The 14,379-nt window shown below is 42.5% G+C and overlaps 1 protein-coding gene and 1 long non-coding RNA gene across 2 annotated transcripts in view; one reads left to right on the top strand and one right to left on the bottom strand.

Annotated features, from left to right (window-relative positions):
* Positions 1 to 8,484, bottom strand: part of VEGFC (vascular endothelial growth factor C) — a 100,261-nt gene extending 91,777 nt beyond the window's left edge. The window contains exon 1 of the mRNA XM_084758982.1: positions 7,741 to 8,484. Coding sequence (XP_084615108.1) covers positions 7,741 to 7,887 — 147 coding nt within the window. The 5' untranslated portion in view covers positions 7,888 to 8,484. The remainder of the gene's footprint in view (positions 1 to 7,740) is intronic.
* Positions 8,007 to 13,496, top strand: LOC311584544. The gene is made up of 3 exons (XR_014774930.1): positions 8,007 to 8,088; positions 8,885 to 9,018; positions 12,252 to 13,496. It is a non-coding gene; the product is annotated as an uncharacterized lncRNA (long non-coding RNA).
* The last annotated feature ends 883 nt before the right edge of the window (positions 13,497 to 14,379 follow it).

Below are 14,379 nucleotides of genomic sequence, written 5' to 3'. Positions count from 1 at the left end.
AAGGGTATGCTTAGCTAATAGCAACGATATACAGTCTCTAGTAGTGATGAAATCTTATAAAGATGACAGGACACATGCCCAGATGTTGGAGAAGGTATATGGCTCTTGTCAACCATCAGTTGCTCTTTCTGAATTCTTTTATTTGTGATGGTAACTCACATTACGTTTTTAGAAAAAGCTATTGGAAATTCTTTCCAGGGCCCTGGCTAAGCAGTTGTTCTTTCAATGTTCCTGTAAGCCAAGGCCTTTAATCAACAGACATCGTGGCAAAAGCATGCAAGATTATCACTCGAGAGGTAAAAGAAAGAGAGTTCATGATCATCCCAGAATGCAGAGAACTTCCAGGACAACCGAAGCTACAAGAAACCCTGAGCCAGGTAGACAGATAGGCAGACAGACAAGCAGGCAGGCAGACAGGTAGACAGACAGACAGACAGACAGACAGACAGACAGACAGATAGTGGCCATCTATGAACTATTTTTAGTCAAAATGCCGCAAATGGTGAAGACTAAAAGAAAGTTTATGTCCACTCATGAATAAATGTAATTAATTGGTCCTAATGGCTGCAATATGTTTTTCTCTGCCTTCTTGCACATGGCTGCAGTGAGTAGGAGTTATAGATTCTGAAAGGAAATAAAAGCATGAGTCTTTCCCAAATGGGGAGATGGCTGACTGTAGTGTCTGTACAGGCGTAAAGATCTGATTTTGAACCAGAGTATCCACATAATAAGGCAGGGACGGCAGAGTTCACATGCAATCCAAGGAGGTGAGTTGAAGCTCTGATGCAAACACTCTAGGCCAGCCAATGAGCTCCAAATCCTGTGCAAAATATGGTTGCAAAAGTAGTAGAGATTGGGTCAAGAAGACACTAAGGTGGCCCCTGGTCTCCACAGATATGGCACACATAGGCAAATGCATGTACACAAATCAGCAAAATACATATTTTACATGAATACAATTCTCAAAGAAAAAAACAATCAAATTACTGTATTTTTAAAAATTGATAGCTACCCAAAAAGGCAAATATGATCAGTAACTTGCTCAGCTATTATCAGAGATGCTTCCTCCTGCCACAAGCAGAAACAAATACAAAGACCAACAGTCAAACATTATGCAAGGAGTGAGAGACTCCCTGCACTCATCCATAAATGGGACGTCTCCATCAAATCCCTCCCTCAGGGCTCACAGATCCCTGTGGAAGAGGAGGCAGAAAGAGTGTAAGAGCCTGAGGGGAAACAAAGCCCTTTAGGTTAACTTGATCAAAACACATGAAGAGCTCCCATAAGCACAAAAACATCACCAACCTACTCTCCAACATTAAAGTACTGCTATTCCTCTGGGGTAAGTAATCTGTGCCTTATGTTTATCATCCATAATGTAACAAGACAACAATCTATGGAGAGAGAGTGAAAAACCGAATGGCATAAAATTATGAGACTAGGGCAAGGCACAAAGGCTCCGGAAAGGTTCTCAGGGTGGCGAAGGCCACTATTAGTCACTCTCCGTCACTGTATTTAAGGAGCAATTGATGTCTGGAGGACGGTGTAAGTGTGGAGCAGAGAAGGCAAAACCAAAGCTGGCAGTGCAAGAAACTCGCATAGCAACACTGTTGGCACCAGGTCCTTATGAACCCAGTTACAACTGAGCCAGCATCCAGGTTGCGAACAAATAGTTTTGATGGTGTGACACAAAAAATGGTTGTCAATCAGGAAATCATAGTCAAGAAGAAATACAAAGTACTGAATGCCAAGGAACGATGAATTGAGCTTTATGTGTACAATTCCGCACACACCCAGCATGGCCAGGACGTGGTCCAAGAGTGGAGTCTTGGGAGGAAAGTTCTGAGTGCTTGTGAGAAACTCACACCTTTTCTTGTCTTGTGACAAGACCAAAGTCTCATGACTTCAGTTTCTTCAGACCTCCATCACTGTTCTTGTAGTGTGTTTCTTATGCTCCTTCCAGGTGTAGCAGATAGGAGTGAGTTTACCGCAGATTCCTCTTTATAACTGGATATTGTTATTCGTTTCTATGCCTCTGTGGAAAGACATATTTCCCACGTACAGCTTGTCTACCACATGTAGCTTACCCTTGTGACTGTGCACTTTACTCATGTGACCCCCCCCCAACCCTTAGAGTATAAAGTGTCTGATGCTCTGAATAAAGTTGGCCATTGCATGCCTCCTTTACTCCCAGACCCCGCTGCCTTTAGAGCAGTAAACACAGCATCGTACCGACTGATGACAAAACCTGAGAGAGGAATGAAAAAATATACTTAAATATACTTGGAGGAAAATCATGCTTACCACTGTGTGTCTGCTCTTAACTGCCAGCTAATTCTGGAAAGGGGATAAGGATACCACCCTTCCCTTAGACAAACCTTGTCCTCCTCAGAGGCTTGTAGGAAGTCACACTTTAAATCTCTAACAGAAGTTGATGTAGGGTGAAGTAAGAAGAGTTTAAAAGTCTTGTATTCCTAAATCTTGGGAATTCTGATATTGTGGGAGTAAAGGGAGGAGGAATTCCAACCAAGTGGAGATTGTAGAACACAGAAATACAGACAATGCTTCGACTAAATTTTGACACATTAGTGCTGTATCCACAATCTATTTTACATGAATAAAATTACATAGTTGGGTGTTGAATATATCTATTGAATATGTATTTCGTGTTCTAAATATATATAAATGTGGCAGTATACCATATTTTTAAATTTTCAGAAAAATTATAGAAACAATTGTCAGAAATCTATTATATGCCTTAAGTCCTACTGACCCTAGACAACTATGTCCCTTTGAAGCAAAGGGTCTCAACCTGTGGATCATGACCCCTTTAGGGGTTATATCTCAGATACTTTGCATATACAGTATTTACGTTATGATTCACAAACAGTAGCAAAATGACAGTTAGGAAGTTGCAATGAAACATATTTATGGTTGGGGGGAATCACCACAACATGTGGAGCAATTGATGAACTGTATTCAGCAGAGAAGAGCTGTATTCAAGAGTCGCAGCATTAGGAAGGTTGAGAACCACTGCTGTAAGGGCTTACTTTGAATGTTTATTTTGCTCTTCTAAATATGTCTTATGCCTACAAGTATCATAAGTGATCAGTGGACTAGCACCATTACCCATCCTTTTCTGTGAAATAGCCTCACTCTACAAATATAAACAATATTGTCCTATGACTAAGACATCCAGGCCAGGCTTGCTTCCTCCTATCCAACTTTCACAGTAATCAATCACCAGACTGATGGGCCCATCCCCTGGGACAGCTCCATCCTCTTTTCCCTGTGTCTCTATCCTGCTGGTGTTGTTCATGACTCTGCATCTAATAACATTCTTTTGCTTCTTAATTACACTACCCTCAAGTAAAAATCTTTATGACTTCTATCCAATCCCATGATTGATTGCAATAGTCGGCTGGTTTGTTCAGTTCACAAAATAATCCTTCTCCCGTGACTTACAGTGTGAAGTTGAAACAGTGTCAGCTGACTGGTGAGAAAACCAGCAGAATTCCAGCTACCTGAACGGAGTGGAAATTAGTAGAATTTACTATTGTCTGTATAACCACCCTCCCAACTCCAAACTGCTCTGTTGGCCTCCTCATTCTCCCAGAACTGGCTTGTCAGTCTAGAGAGTACGTACAGTTCTGGTGTTGATGAGTTCATCTATTAAAAATGCGCATCCAATTACAACCCAAACTCCTCTCTAAGATCAAAGCTCCCAGATCAAATGGATGCACTGATGAGTCTCTCCCAAATTCCAGAACATACAACATGGTTTAATGTCAATTTCATATTGATAGATAATAACCTATCTTGACTATTTCACTTCAGTGGTAAATGCCTTAAAAACACACATACACAGAAAAATGGCATGTCTTCCATATGAGCCACCTGGCACTTTGATTGTGAATGGAGATGACTTGTTAGTTCAAGTGTTGTTTTTTTGTTTTTGTTTTTGTTTTTGGTTTTTTGTTTGTTTGTTTGTTTGTTTGTTTGTTTGTAATAACTAAAGCCCAGATATTTACTTGGTATCAGGTTAAAAGAGAAAAAAAGTCCTCTAGGGAATTCTAGTGCAGGCACATATAGGGTACTTAGAAGAGCACTGTCATTGATTTAGTTGACACCATAAATAACAAACTAAAACACACAGCGATTTATTTAAAAATAGATAAAGAAAACCTGGCCTATTGTATCCCAACATCTGTAAATACCTAGGTATTTGCACACCCACTACAATACACTGTTTTGGAGAACAAATTAAGACAACATAAAATGCGGTGAAGGAGTTTCTGCAAGGAGTTGGAAAGGCAGAGTGCAGTAATGGATATAAGGAAAATACATGGTATAGATAAATAAAATTCTCAAAGTAAAAAAATACTGCATTTAAAAAGTTCCCCCAAAGACACATATGGTCAGTGTCTTGCTCAGCTATCCTAGAAGAAGCTTCTTAATGCAGGAGACATGAACAAATACAGACACTCACAGCCAGATATTAGGCACAGAGTAAGAGACCTTGAAACACTCAGCCGTTAAATAGGATATCTCCATCAAATCCCTCCCCTCAGAGCTCAGGGGACCCTGCAAAGGAGGTAGAAGGAGTGTTAGAGCCAGAGGTGATGCAAGACACCAAGGAAACAAAACCCCACAGCTCAACATGATCAAAACACGTATGAGCTCACAGAGACTGAGGCAGCACGCACAGAGCCAGCATGCATCTGCCCTGAGTGGGGTTCTAGACCTGAAAGGAGAAATGGGCACATGACCTTATTCCTAAGCCAGAAGACACAAACTACTCTTCAGGGTGGGTTGCACACTCAGCAGTGCAGAAAATGAGCTCAGTGGCATCTTTCGAAGTTCCTTGTCTCATAATGCCCTGTCAGGCCTTTTCCTTTTTTTTTTTTTTTTCAATCTGTTTCTTGTGCCTCCTCTTGGGCTCTCTCCCTTCATCCCCACCCCTCTGCCAGATTCCAATGTTAGTTTTGTTTTATCTTACTAGATTTCGTCTTATTATTATCCCATAGAAGCCTGTGTATGTTCTAATGAGAGACAGAAAGTGGAAATGGGAGGAGCTGGGAGGAGTAGAGGGAGAGAAAACAGGAAACAGAATATATTATTGATCATTGCAGTTTGTGGATGGTATGGCATCCTTCTGATTTATATCTGTCATAGGCCTTATATTTCTGCCAATCACTTTATAACATGTTTTAGCATCTTCCACTCCAGCTCTACAGGGAATTCTCTACTCAAACTCCGACTGACTGCAAATTATTAGATATAACAATCAGGTGCTTTCTCTGAGCTCAGAAGTTGCCATTAGTTTGGTAACACGTTTCAGATGATTCTTTTTATGCCCACAGTATCCAGTAGCCTTAGTGTTCTGGCACTGACCTGTGTCCATTAACAACCTTCAGAAAATATTTTAGGGCTATTCATTAAGTAGTACAACCATGAGTAAAAAATAGAAAGGGGAACCTACTAAATCCATTTCCTCTTACCTATGTGGCCTTGGGTACCACAAGGAAGACTGGATGGTGAACTTTGCTTCATAGCTTATTTTCTATACTCATGAATTTTTAAAAGTTACATGTGTATTTATTAATTCACAGAACTTTGTATGAGTTAATTTCTATACATATTTGGCATCTTTTATTTATCTTGGTATATGACTTCCTGGGATTTATGTCATTCATAGGAAACTACAACTGGTTTCCCTCCAGTTCTCATTGCTTACAGATAATTGAGGTGCTTTTAAAGGCCACTAGGGAGAGACATGGAGTCTTTACACCAGTGTTTGGGTTACTGTGTGCAAGTTTCGCAGCAAGGACCCAGTTTCACTGAAGGCATCAGTAAAACAGGACATCAAGGTCCTACTTACCCACTAGGGAACAGTTTACTAATCAAAAGTACACCACTCATGAAATTCAAAGACGAAAATAATGTTTCCTCTGATAGATTAAAAAAAAAGTTGTATCACATAACAACTTTCAGTTCTTGTTCAACATACAGAATTTAAGAGATTGTTAAATAAGAAAAGAAGACACTGTGCAAACAAAATGCACTGATCTTCAGAGAAAGGGAGAAATTTAATGACCAATGACAAGCGCCTTGAAAATTAAAAATGAAGAAACTTTTTTTTTTAACCCTACAACTCTCTATCTTCCTGTAAGTCACCCCTGTGTGCTCAGACACACATACACACATGCACGCTCCGGCACAGTCACTCAGGACTGGCCCAGTAGTAACCGGCTTATCAGAAAATGCTTCTCGTTTTACTCCATCCAGGCTTCGCATCTTCCTACTGTAAATCAAAGCCCAGTTATCACAGGCAATGGAGATGTTGTCTGACTAAGCCCTCTGCTTGAATTTGCAGAGGCAGAAAGTAAATAGGTCTGGCAAATTTCAAGATCTCAAGTTACAGGAAGTGCTATGGGGTCCAATGCTTTACTTTTGTGGCATTTAGGGACAGTGGTACTCTCATCGTTATAGTTAGTTATAGCAATATGTCTGTGCTGAAAGTTACAATTCTCATAATGAACTGAAATTCTGATTTAAAAAAAATTTTTTTTTTTTTTACCAAATATAAACACATGGTAGTTTGGTCTTTGAGAAAGAAGTGGTCTTGACCATATTAAAGTTCATCTCAGACAAACTCAGGGGAGGTAATTTGATCTCTGCACATTGAGTGTATGTTCACCAATGAAGTCAACTGAAAACTGAGAATAACACACCCTCTTGCTTTTTTCTTCCACTTGCAGTCAGCTACAATAAAACACTTCAGTGTCTACTTCCAGCCTGGTGGGGGGGGGGGCTTCACAGTGCCATAAACAGAAAACTTTTTCAGGAGTTCAAGAACTCAACTGTTATGTCAAGTATAAACTTTAAGAAGCTATAAATACATTCTTTAGAAGGTTCCAGTGAGAAGTACACCAGGAACAAGATAAGATAACTTCTTCTGAGAATAAGACTGTCTCTAAAGGCACCCTATCACGTTTAGGAAAGGGACTTTTATTTTACTGAAAAACAAAATAAAACAAAAACTGACCCTTCAATTTTTAGTATCTCATAGCCAGCGTTTAGGAACGGAATTTATAAAGGTTTTTTTTGGGGGGGGGAGGGGAGGTTTCATGTGATTATGATTTATAAGATTTCCATCTCTGCTGCATCGTAGATTTGACCAAGTTCAAGTTAATTCTGAAACCCAAAACCTTAGAGTCCAGTTACTAAATTTTCTTACACTTTTTCCAAACTAGTCCAAAAAGCCCAGGGCTCCTGCTATAAACACTCCAGGACCATCAACGTAGGTTGTCTGGTTACACACCCCAGAAGCTCTTTGGAGTCCAAAGAACCAGTCAGGGAAAGAAAAGAGCATTTCCTACAGTAATGAAATTCTCTCTGGAGCCATGCCACCAGGGCAGGGTGCAAGCTCCCCTGTGGGTATGGGGGAGACCACTCTGAAGGGGAAAGCTCCATCTGTGTGACTGACTCCTCTTTGGGCCCTTCCCTCCTTTAAGTTGCTTTCCTTTCTAGTAACAGCTTTCCCCTGGAAAAGAAGAAAAACTTTGCTCCAAGAAAGCTAGCACCAATCTCTAACTTTGGATCCAAAGGTTAAATAAATAATTATGCACACACTCTGGAAGGCAGGTTCTGTGTACACCCAGTAAAGCCAAGCCCACAGTCCAGGGCAGGGCTCCTAGGATCCTCAACCCCAAGCGCCGCCGGGGTCCACACACCTACCTTGACCTCACCCCCGTCGGGCTCCGCTTCGGAGAAGCCGAGTCCGGACTCAAAGGCGGCGGCGGTGGCAGGCGCCTCGAGCGGACCCGGGATCAGTGCTGCGGCGAGCAGGGAACACGCCAGAGACAAGAAGCCCAGCAAGTGCATGGTGGAAGGACCGGGAGCCGGGAGGCCGGTCCGCTGGCAAGGCTCTGGCTGGGGAGCGAGGCTGAGGTCCCGTCCTCGTCCCAGTCCCGTGGTTTCCTCCCGGGGACCCCTCTAGGCGAGCTGATCCCAGGGCTTTCAGCAGCTCCTAACTTTTGCCCTGGGCTATGGCAGCCCGCGCCTGGGAGAGGCTCTGAGTGTCAGGTACGAGCCTCACAGGAAACCGGACATCCGAGCTGCCCTCGGTGGCGGCCCGCGAGGTGAAGCGAGGGCGCCGGCTCCGCGGATCGCGGTTTTGTTTTTGGCGTTTTGCAAAGAAGGGGGGTTAAGCCCAGTCACCCTGCGATGTTGCACTCGTCCCGAGGAGCCCGCGGGTCCCTGGTCCCCCTCCTCCCTCCCCTTGCCCGAAGTGAAAGGAGCCCGGCCGCGGGAGCCACGGGAGAGGCTGTAGTGGCAGCGGAGCCGGGGGGCGGGAGGAGGGCGGCGGGGCGCCCGGCGGCGGCGAGGCCCGCGAGCTCCCGGGCGCTCGAGCCTCCTGCGCGCGCGGGACCAAGCGGTGGCGGCAGCGGCGGGCGCAGGGGCAGGGCATGACTGATGCGCCCTCTGCCTGCGCTTATGTGAGAGAAAGCGGCCGAGGGAGGGAGCGTGCTGAACCCGGTCTGCCCTCCCCTCTCGTTCCCTCAGAAGCTTGCTCCCTCTAGCCCCACGCTTTCCCCCAGCCCCACCTCCATCCTCTCCTCGCTTTCCCTTTCTCTGCCCTTCTCTCTGAACTCTGCAGGGAGGGGGCGACCAGGGCCTCAAGTTAAGTCTGGGGACTGGATCTATCTACAGGACCAGTTTTTGGAGGCCACATGACTGAGTTCAGCTGAAAGATGGGGGGTGGGGTGGAGTGGGGGCTGCTTTGGGGATGGGTGGGTAACGGGAAGCAGGTACAGAGGGGTAGGAGGAGATGCAAGCTTTGGCCCTGGTAGCCACTTATGATACAGCTTATTTCATGCAGACCCCAGAGACGTTTGGGACCAGCCTGAGAGTCTTAAAACACTCCTAAGACAAAGTCAACATTATGGCAAAGACCTTTGGGGCCATGGAATAAGTATAGTCCTCCACAACACCACTACCTCCACTGTTTTTCGGGTAACTTGAAGTAAGAATGCCAGATAGCTCAGCATACAGGGCAGTCTTCTTGAGATAGATGCTGTGTTCGTGATCTTCAGGAACACCTAAACTTCCAGCAGATGGAGAGATGGGCCAGAGTCTTGAAGGACACTGAAAGAAACACACCCCAAAAGTTTCCGTGTGACATACCTTCCGGTTTACAAGAGAAAGAGGATGACAAGAATGGGGCGGTTTATATGCTAAAAGAGCAAGCTGCTGTGATGCATTTGTTCTTTGGCAAAGCACCTAGGGATTTTGTTGTGTTACTGGTGGTATCAACTGAATTCCTCATTGGCGCAGGTGGGCGGACTGCAGAAGTTCCATGTAAGCAGTTTCTACAGCATGTAAAACACAAAGGATCTTGCCTACTCAAACACTACATTACGTACATTAATGTTAAAAATTGATAAAATTGTAGGTGGAGGAAAAAGATCTCCATGCCCAACATTTAGAGAAACATTTGACCGCCTCTGTAAACAGGCAGTGCCTCCACGGTGTGCCTGTGCCTTCCCTTTATTGAAGACTAACGTGGTTGAAGTCTCCTTCCATCTGCCAATTGCTTTTGACCCTGGCATTTTGCGCACAATTCATTTGATCGAAGTTCCACATGTAAGTCCCTCCAGTATTTTGGAAATATCTGTCACATTCTCCCAGGGCCAACTTTTCCTACCAATAAAAGATTCCTTTTTATTTTAATCTGACAGTTTCAATTATCCTCATCAATCACGCTAACTTTATGTTCATAAAGTATGCCATTCAGAGCATGGCTCCATACTTAAGATACTCCAAGGAAGAATGAAAAAAAAAAAAAATGCTCTCCTGTCCTGTCCAGAGAGTAAGCATTTGTTGACATAGCCTTAGACCAAGTTTATTTTCTGGCAGCCAGATCATACTGTTGATGCAAAGAACTCTTAAAATTGACCGATTTTTGTGTGTACTGTTATTTAGTCACGTCTGCATTACTCTGTGTTTGTGGCAGGGGTTACCTTCCTGTGCCTCAGTTTGTGCTTAGTTGTTTATCATGAGGAAGGAAGTTCCACCTTGCCACGGCCAGCCCGTCACACTGTGTTGAGGTAATTTGGGATCTTGACACTGTCAGTATGTTCCACTCTTTCTGTGGCCCTGTTGTACATGTATTGAAAGAACCTGTCACACTTATCTTCCTATCTTAATAAAGCTATAGGAAGAGAAAAGCTGTGGACGGGCTGGAGTTTGACTTAGTAGAAATGGTGTGTCTTAGTGGTCTTGTCGGCTTTTATTGCACTTGGAGCCACAAAGGGCAGTTGTAAAAACAGGCACTTGGGCACGCCACCAGGATTTAAGGAATTCTGGGGAAAAGGACTGGATGTCAGAATGCCTCCCCATATGGAGAACATCATACATTTCCAACAGTGTCAGGGTGTAACATGGCATGAACACCGTAAGATCAACAAATATAACCTGTATCACAATGTATTAGTAATATTTAAAAAAAATCTTTAGCACATACTTTTTCCACTTAAATATAGCTATCTTCCTACCGATATTGCTGTTTGGGGTAAAGTTCTAGCAAGAAATGTTTAAGTAAAAGATATATTAGTTTTCTTTCAAAGCAACACAACAGGGCTGGCAATATAGCCCACTGTTAAAATGCTTACTTACCGTGTGTGAATCAAGAGTTTAAAACAAATAATAATAATAATAATAATAATAATAATAATAATAACAACATTATTAAACAGCATGCATTTTTTTAAAGAATAAGGTTTAGAAAGTAAAACTGAAGAGTTTCTAGAGATTTCTCCCCTTGCTTACCACCTAAAATGGTACCATTAACAGATTTTGAAGTTTAAAAAGATCTTTTTTACTGTTTCGATGTTGTTGTTGCTTTGTTTTGTTTTCTATCAATGACTTCCTGCAAGACCTTTTAAGGTCCATTGCTAATATTATTTTTAAAGTGTTTCTAAAGGAAGGTGGGTACGGAAGCATCTTACTATTTGTTTGTTTGTTTTGTTTTGTTTTCCAGAAAGTATTATCCTGTTAGTAGAAACTGAGATGAGAGAATTGACTAACAATTGGATATTTAGTCCTAGTTTGTTGTAGTGTTGGGTTTCTAGTCTTTCTGAAGATGGTGTTTGATGGCAAATAACTATACGCCTATGTCCACTTCTTATCAGAGTTTGTGGGTCTCCCCTGGGCCAGATTCCAGCACCTGTCACCTTGAGAGTCCATCGGAGACTAGTGATAGTGGTTCAAGAAAGGAATTTTCAGTGCAGCCACACTGGGAAGATAGTAGGCCCAGTGCTGGGGAACTGACAAGAACTTCAAGTTCATACAGAAGGAGAAGAAAAGCCATTAACAAGATGTATAGTCAAGCAATCTTAATCAAGCTTGTCTGTGCTTTTTGTTGTTCAGTTTGTTTCTGTTGAAGGCTCTGTTGGCAGGGAGAAAAATCATTACTGCGTGAGAAGCCTCTTCAGTTTGCATTGGGTCCTATCCAGGGATGATTGCACATACTTAAGATTGAGGACGACCCTGATTCCCTCAGTGCGGTAATGGCTCCCATGTGGGGTCAGTGTTTTTTCCCATCCCCTAGCCTGTAATATTTAACTATTTGCAGGAACTTGAAGCTATTGGTATTATTACTTTTGAAAATGGTTAAGGGATTAGATAAATTTAAGACTAATCAACATTGTTGCCAGTTTCTACACAGGCACTTTTTAAGAGGTTGTTAACACTTCTACATAGTACTTGAGCAAGAATATGAGCCAAGTATAAGGGATGGCTGCTGGCCCAAACAAACAGTACTTTCAGCAAATTCTGCCTTTATGTGCCTTAGATACACTGTGTGTGCTCTAGCATCTGTTAGATTCTGCCCATCTCCTTTAGCTTAATCTATATCTGATTTTAATTAGTTTCTTGCTTCTTTGGTTTTGTTTAGTGGTTGTAAATCAAACATTTCTAAGTGACTACTCAAATAATTTTCTTTTAATAGTTCTAGCCTCTAAGAAACATAACTTAAAAAATACACGTTTTGTCTCAATTCTGCTTAATGTGTTTGTCCATTTTGACCTATATGGTTTGTTTTGTTTTGTTTGCTTGTTAGTTTATTTTTGCAATGAGTTTGAAATATTTTTTTGTGTGTTTGTTACTCTTCTGTTGCTGTGATAAAATCCCCTGACTCAGGCAACTTAACGAAACAAAGACTTTATTTCTGTTTATGGTTTCCAAAGGAATAAGAATTCACCATGGCTTCCGGAGCAGGAAGCTGAATGATGGCATCTTTAAGAGAAGCATGAATCAGAGGTGGGACAAGGCAGGAACCCTTGAAGCCCAACCATCACCATGGTGACATAGTCTTCCAGCAAGGATGCTCCCTCTGAACCTCCTCACACAATGCCACTGACTGGGAATCAAGAGTTCAACACCTGAGTCTACGGTGGGGCCTGAGGGGCAATCTTATTCACTCATTCTACTGTCTGGCCCCATTGGTTCATGACCATTTAGTATTTCAAGACACAGTTAGCCCTACCTCAGAAGCCCCTATGGGCATTAAGAGTTGCAACACTATTTAAAAGCCCAAAGTGTCTTCTGAGACTCTAGCAGTCTCTTAACTGTAGCATCCTGTGAAGTACACGCTTCCATCGCACGAGGACATGGGGTATATGCTACCATTCCAAAGGGAGTAATGGAAGAACGGTGAGGAAAACCTGGATCAAAGCAAGACTAAACCCTAGCAGGGCAATACTTCAAATCTTGCCACGCTGTGTCCAGTGTCAACAAAGGTTAGATGGCTCTGCCTCATCCAGCTTTGCTTCTTGCAGCACACATCTCTCTCTTGGTCTGGTTCCACCTGCATGCAGATGTCTCAAGCCTGTGGTATTGCCAATAATATATTCGGGTCTGAAACCTAGGATTCACTTTCAGAGCTTCACATAATGGTCTCTCAGAATCTCCTTTATACATACACTCTTTTCTTACTACTTGGCTTCTTGAAACCAAATAGGAAGAGTTCATGACCCATTCACTCCTACATCCTTCTTGCTTCTAAAGTCAACGTCATGTACCTAACACCAGTGACTTCAGCTTCCAGCTTGAGATGTAGTGCTGCCTTCCTCTGGATGACAATTTCTCTGTACCGACCTTAAAGAAATACTCCCTGGAAGATTTCACAACAAGGATGTTGCTGTCTTACTAATTGCAGATGGTTCTACAGTCACAGATAATCAGAATATATTGTCCAGTAAAGCAAAGATCTTCCACAGGCCTTTAATCCAAAATATCACACAAGTAGCTTTAAGAGAATCTTACTTCTCTCTGACACTTGGCAAGCCAGATTTTCATTATCCGTATGTCCCTTAATGCCTATATCTTCCAAGCTCCTATAACAGTTCATGAAGCTCTAAGCAATCATAGCCCTTCTCTATCACAAAGCTCAAACATTGTTCCACAACACCCCTGAAAAGAATAAAATGGTCACTTACTCAACTTTTGGTATCATTACCTGTATTAGTAAAGGTTCTATAAGGGTCCAGAACTAATAGAATGTATGGACATGTCTACATATATACATGCATCTTTATTATATTTGGGATTTTCTTATTAGATTGGCCTACAGGAGGTGGCCTGCCACCACTTGCTCAGTCCACAAAAAATCCAATGTCTGGAAGAGTTGGAGAGTTGCTGGTCTTCAGCCTACACTGAAAGATTGTCATCAGATTCCTGGCAACAGGAAAGATGAATCTGCCAGGAATAATGAAAGCAAGCAGGCAAAAGCAGGTTTCTCCCTCAGTGTCTTTTTTTTTCTCTGGGCTGCTACCAGGGAGGTGCTCCCCATATTTAGCATGGGTCTTCCTCCTTCAAATAATCTGGTCAAGAAAATCTCTCACAATAGTCACTAGCCCCTTTTAGTTTTAGTTGAGTCAAGATGCAGCCAAGGTGACAACCAAAATTATCCATCAGAATAGCTTACATTTTTAAAAATATTTGTCTTTAGAATATTTGTTTTGTTTAAAATTATTTGTTTGTAGTTTGTAAATACAATTTTTATATATTTTATTAATTTATTCATATTACATCTCAATGGTTATCCCATCCCTTGTATCCTCTTATTCCTCCCTCCCTCCCATTTTCCCCTTACTCCCCTCCCCTATGACTGTGACTGAGGGGGACTTCCTCCCCCTGTATATGCTCATACGGTATCAAGTCTCTTCTTGGTAGCCTGCTATCTTTCCTCTGAGTGCCACCAGACCTCCTCATCCAGGGGACATGGTCAAATATCGGGCACCAGAGTTCATGTGAAAGTCAGACCCCACTCTCCACTCAACTGTGGAGAATGTCCTGTCCATTGGCTAAGTGTCC

The sequence above is a fragment of the Acomys minous genome (genome assembly GCF_964271855.1).
Source record: "Acomys minous genome assembly, chromosome: 15".
NCBI lineage: Eukaryota > Metazoa > Chordata > Mammalia > Rodentia > Muridae > Acomys > Acomys minous.
The sequence above is the reverse complement of the archived record's forward strand: the minus strand, read 5'-3'. Positions and strand labels throughout refer to the sequence as shown.